Source organism: Salvelinus alpinus, chromosome 8 (assembly GCF_045679555.1).
Source record: "Salvelinus alpinus chromosome 8, SLU_Salpinus.1, whole genome shotgun sequence".
In the NCBI taxonomy this organism is placed as follows: domain Eukaryota; kingdom Metazoa; phylum Chordata; class Actinopteri; order Salmoniformes; family Salmonidae; genus Salvelinus; species Salvelinus alpinus.
The window spans coordinates 14,686,162-14,692,161 of record NC_092093.1 but is presented as its reverse complement, the minus strand read 5'-3'; the positions used below and the strand labels follow the sequence as shown (position 1 = coordinate 14,692,161).

Sequence of the window (6,000 nt, the reverse complement as noted above, 5' to 3'; positions counted from 1 at the left end):
AAGAGAAGTGACACAATTTCCCTAGTTAAAGGAAATTCATGTTAGCAGGCAATATTAACTAAGTATGCAGGTTTAAAAATACATACTTGTGTATTGATTTTAAGAAAGGCGTTGATGTTTATGGTTAGGTACACATTGGTGCAACGACAGTGCTTTTTTCGCGAATGCGCTCGTTAAATCACCCGTTTGGCGAAGTGGGCTGTGATTCAATGATAAATTAACAGGCACCGCATCTATTATATGCAACGCAGGACAAGCTAGATAAACTAGTTATATCATCAACCATGTGTAGTTAACTAGTGATTAGGTTAAGATTGATTGTTTTTTATAAGATACGTTTAATGCTAGCTAGCACCTTACCTTGGCTCCTTGCTGCACTCACATAACAGGTAGTCAGCCTGCCACGCAGTCTCCTCGTGGAGTGCAATGTAATCGGCCATGATCGGTGTCCAAAAATGCCGATTACCGATTGTTATGAAAACTTGAAATCGGCCCTAATTAATCGCCCATTCCGATTAATCGGTCGACCTCTACACTGAAGAATAACTGCAGTTAGAGTGCAGTATAATTGCAGTATGTTGCAAATACTGCATCCAAAATAAATAAAACATTTACTGCAGTAATTTTGCAGTGTAACTGCAGTTACAGTGCAGTATTACTGCCGTTCAACTGCAGTACACTGCAGTTATTCTGCAACTATTGCATCCAAAATACCACAGTCGACTGCAGCTACTGCACTTTTACTGCAGTATCAAAACTGCAGACTTTTTTTGTGAGGGGAGAGTTTCTGCTCTTTTCTATAACCTGTAGGGAACACAATATATGGTATAATGGGAAAGGGGGATACCTAGTCAGTTGTACAACTAAATAAATTCAAATGAAATGTGTCTTCTGCATTTAACCCAACCCCTCTGAATGAGAGCAGTAAGGAGATTACCTTATTTGACATCATAAATACTTGGAAAGTAGGTTTCTCACTCACAAACTGGGATATGGTGGGGGGGATGGGCAGGGTACATGCAAATGAAATACTGTACTATTTAATATAGTTTACACAAATGTAGTGTTTTTGCATACATTTCTGTAGTATTTACTACAGTGTTTTTTTGTGGATACCACCGTGTGTAGTATAGTATTCTACAGTATACTACATAATTATATAGTAAGTACTGTAGTATTCTATAGTAAACTGCAGCATTTTTTCGTGGGTAAATCTGAAATGTCAGACTACAATTTGCAATCACAGATCACTCTGGAGTCAGATGTTAACAGAATGTGTAATTTGGCCTGTTAAACACAAAAATATTTTTTAGAATTAGTCAGGTCTGCTGCCACATTTTCATATGTCAATCGAACTCAGGCCCCTCCCAGCCAACATAACCATGCATACATGCCGCGTTTTAAAAGGGAACTGCGCTCAACTTTTGCAGGATAGAGGGGGCTCTCTGCAGGGCAGAAAGGACACTTAAATCTGGACTAACCACAAGCCCTGTGTTTTAGGTAACTTTATTGTTTTCTCTTTACAATAGTTACAACAAAAATGACAGCAACTATCGTTCCTCCTTTCTTAGAATACACCGACGTGAACAAGGTAACGAATGTTCATTGATTGCTTTGAGCGGAGGGCTGAAGCTAACGTACCTGGCTAGCTAATTGTTTAACTAATTTATCATCGCCTAGCTAACTCATTAACTTTTTCGGGATTGTTCAGCAAACGTCAGTGAGTACTAGCTGTATGCATGGCATGTAGGTGACAAAGTATAAAGTGCTTAATGGCTGTTAACAATTCAGTACATTTATAATAATTCGCTTAGCAGGCAATTTATGTTGTCGCTGTTCATGTCACATGTTATGTTCGGGTCTAGATAAGAGTGCTTAGCGTCGCAAGCTTACAATCTAACATTACCATTTTAAATGTTACCTAGATAGTTATGTAGTAACAAACGATTATTTGACAATACAACGCTTTGCCATCAAACTATGGGTTCACGTCACATGGTATTGAAAATTATTTGATGAACAGGCGGATTCAACACTAACGATAGTTACTAGTTTTCTTGCAACCATTTGCGCCGTTGACGTGTGCAATGCATGCCTTGCTGAAAAGCTGTGTCGCGCAGAGAAATGGCAATCAAAATCAAATCAAATGTTATTGGTCACACGCATAATTAGCAGATGTTATTGCGGGTGTATCGAAATGCTTGTTTTCCTGACTCCAACAGTGCATTAGTATCTAACAATTCACTACAATACACGAATCTAAAAGTAAAATAATGGAATTAAGAAATATCTAAATATTAGGACGAGCAATGTCGGAGTGGCGTTGACTAAAATACAGTAAAATGGAATACAGTATACACAAGTGAGATGAGTAAAGCAGTATGTAAACATTATTAAAGCGACCAGTGTTCCGTGTCTTTGTATATAGGGCAGCAGCCTCTAAGGTGCAGGGTTGAGTAACCGGGCAATCCCCACTCAGTACGAATTGTAAACAGCTGTGCCTCAGTTTGAAAACATATTGGATCTGAAAGTAACATGTCAGCATTTGAATACTGTTTATCTATATCCCTTTTGAAATAGATAACCAGTAAACATCTGCTGAAAGTTTTTAATCGATTGTCTTATCTATGTAACTAGCATTTGTGCATAGTATGTGCATGTGACAGCAATAAGGCCATAATTGTTAGGCAGTGCTTTTTGTTTGTTAGTAGCCCATTTGTCTTTACCATGTGACTATGGAGATGAGTCTTTCTATATTGTTGTTCAAGAGCTACCTAGTAGAATGAATATTCTGTTCAATGCAAGTAATAAAAGGCCTGGACTGTAACTTCGGTCAAAGTACTGCTAGATCAAAACGTTATTTTTTTTCATTCACTACTGATTGACATTGACACTTTATCTACATTTTTATGTGACTGTGTTCTTTTCTTTGCAGAACAATAAGATGTTGAATTACAACAACAACACTTTCGGTGGGCCCCACAACAACGGCTCCTCCTTGCTGGACAGGAAGGCGGTGGGGGGCAGTGGGCTGTTGCAGAACTGTGACTCAGTCACCCTTCCCAACGCTAAATTCAACCAGAACCAGTTCATCAACAGTCTGAAGGTGGACCCCTTCTCGCTCCTGATTGGTGGTTGCGGCAGTAAAAACAAGGAGAACTGCTTCCGAGATCGCTCCTTCTCAGAGACCGGGGAGCGCCTCAAGCCGGGCAGTCAGCTCCAAGCTCTCGGCATCGGACAGGGCCAGCAGCAGGTCAACTCCAGCCGCTACAAGACGGAGCTGTGCCGGCCCTTCGAGGAGAATGGCTCCTGCAAGTATGGTGACAAGTGCCAGTTTGCCCACGGCATGCAAGAGCTGCGCAGCCTGAGCCGCCACCCCAAGTACAAGACAGAGTTGTGTCGCACCTTCCACACTATGGGCTTCTGCCCCTATGGCCCGCGCTGCCACTTCATCCACAACGCAGAGGAGCGCCGCGGCCCACCGCCACCCCTCTCCACTTTCAACAAGATGGAGCGCCCTCGCCTCCAGCACAGCTTCAGCTTCGCTGGCTTCCCGAGCCAGGGCGGTCTGCAGGTCAGCCCCACCTCGGTCACCCCGCCACCTATCTCCACCGATGAGGACATGAGTGACTGGCCCAACAAACCCTTCACCTACACCAGCCAGGAGCTGGCCAACCTGTTCGGGCCCAGCTTAGGGGGGGGCCTCCCTGTCTTGGAGCCTGGTCTGCTGACACCGGCAACGCCCTCCCCCACCGCCCCCTGCTTCTTCCGGCCCATGTCGGAGTCTCCCGCCAGTCCCCCGGACTCTCTCTCAGACCTGGAGGGCTACCAGAGCAGTCAGAGCGGCTCTGAGTCCCCCAGCCTGGACGCCTCACGCCGCCTGCCCATCTTCAGCAGGCTCTCCGTCTCTGATGATTAGTGTCTACACCCCCCCCCCCCCCCCCCCCCCCCCATGGTCCCGTCCCTCACCTTGTTTACAACCCAGAAGTGGACATGGTAGTTCTATGCAGCAGTGTTGTAGCCACTTAGTCCAATCAAAAAGCAGATTTCCTCCTCTGCAGAGGAACCTCCGCTCCCCCCTGCCCTCCTCATCTCAGATTAATCCGATTAGCCAATGAACAGAGGTGTCTTTTATTTGACCCAAATGGTCACTAAAGAATCGTGATACGTAGCGGTTAACATGAGAACACTAGTTCAAGACAAGTCATCCTTGGGTGAAGGGCTACAATAACGGTGAACGGTAGAAGAGATGGATCAGAACATGTCAGTGACAGCTCCAGTGTGTCCCATGTCACGAGTCCCCTGTCGTTTTGGTGCATAGCAGTTCTGCATATCGTCACGTGACCATTGCTGCCTGTGCCACAGCTATCTTCAAACCTCTCATCCTTCTACGCCTCGAGAGGACTTGTGACAAATCAGTGCTCCATTTATAATGGGTCACCTTTTTTCTTAAAATTAAACCAGCAAAAATATTATTGGACAATCAGTTCTGATGAAGTGCCTTGGTGATGTCCGATCAATGTGTACCAAGACACCTGTGGGACTACAATGGTTACTTTTAATGATCCCACTTTTTTTCCTGCCCCTCTATTTTTGAATTGTGTAATTTTTGGATATGAGACTAGACAAACGCACAGATGACTTTTGTTTAGAATAAGGGGGGGGGGGAGAATTCAAATTTTATTTTGGTGCTGATATGTGCTCTCTGGCACCATGATCACAACCCATAAGAGTAATCTGTGGTGCCCTTAGAAAATGTCTATCTGTAGTCGTGTTGAAGGTCGGAGGAGTAGGACTGTTCATATGAGTAAACTCTGGCCTATTAATATTTGAGCTTGGCCTGTCCTGTCTCCCAGGACCCCCACCACCCAGTTTAATAGCTGACTGAGAGGACCCCTCTGTCAAAAATCTGAGTGAAAAGCTCTTCCATTAATTCCACCTTGTTCAACATTATTGTTTAGTTTGTTTTGAAAACCTTGAGGTTTTTCCTTGTCACTGATTATTTAACTTATCAGAATGTATTTATTGCTGATCTTAAGGCATTTTTTTGTATTTATCTTGATAATGAAACAATAGAATATATTTTCCTTTATGTTAAATTATGATCTTCTGTATTGATTGAAGACTTTTTTTTTTTTTTTTTCGACAGTTAATATATTATACAGCAATTACATTTTTCTGTTTTGTAACTACACTTTGATTTATTTAGAAAGTTAATCTTAATTTAAAGTTATTTTCGTTGTATTTATTGTTTTTCCCCTTCCCTGATGTTGAACTGTGGTGTTCAGGTTGTGTTTTCTATCCTAATCCTCCTTCCAGTTGTGGATTGCAGCAGCTCTACAAGGTTCTCTAGAATGCAGACTTGGGTGTCAGTCCCCTTCCTGTTATTTCACTTTCTTTTGACCAGGACAAACATACATTTTAGTATTTAAGTCACTCTTAGCCTATATAACCAGCGTTTTTATGCTGCTAACAACAAATGGAAATGTCTTGAATTAGTTAATTATGGACGCTCACAAATTCCACAATGCCAGTACACATTTATTAGCTTTTTTTTACCAAATAGGGTGATGTTGTTTTGGTCATTTTTGTTGGACCAGTCATTCCCATTTAAGTACCTATCAATACATTCCAGGTATCCCCAAGCAGTGTGCCTTTATCACACGTTTTAGAACACAGAGCAGATTTAAGCCTAAACCCCTTGTAGTGGAATAAAGGTTAAACAGGGTTAACGTCAATCAACAGGTGAATGTATTCTCTTTTTAGCAGCTGTTGCTGTTCTCTATAGTCTTCTTCATTCTCATGTATTATTTTTGTAATGACAGATTGCAGTTTAAACTTTAAACCAATAAAACCCATATTTCTATTGAACGTCTGTCTTCCTGATTGACAAGGGCTGTTTGCGGCTGAGGTTGGGAAAATGTTCATTGTAATCTTTTCATTGTTTTTGATGTAATCATTAAATGGCAACACTCATCACATGACAACGGTGAGAAAATA

The 6,000-nt window shown here is 42.2% G+C and overlaps 1 protein-coding gene across 2 annotated transcripts; it reads left to right on the top strand.

Moving 5' to 3' along the window:
- Positions 1 to 1,366: 1,366 nt before the first annotated feature.
- LOC139582587 (mRNA decay activator protein ZFP36L1-like) lies at positions 1,367 to 5,871 on the top strand. Of its 2 annotated transcripts, none has more exons than XM_071412719.1 (2): positions 1,367 to 1,500; positions 2,936 to 5,871. In XM_071412719.1, the coding sequence occupies exon 2, from the start codon at positions 2,945 to 2,947 to the stop codon at positions 3,917 to 3,919; it is 975 nt and encodes a 324-aa protein (XP_071268820.1). In that variant the 5' UTR covers positions 1,367 to 1,500; positions 2,936 to 2,944; the 3' UTR covers positions 3,920 to 5,871. The 2 variants fall into 2 exon arrangements, with proteins under 2 accessions (XP_071268820.1, XP_071268819.1); XM_071412718.1 differs by having other exon boundaries at positions 1,404 to 1,591.
- The last annotated feature ends 129 nt before the right edge of the window (positions 5,872 to 6,000 follow it).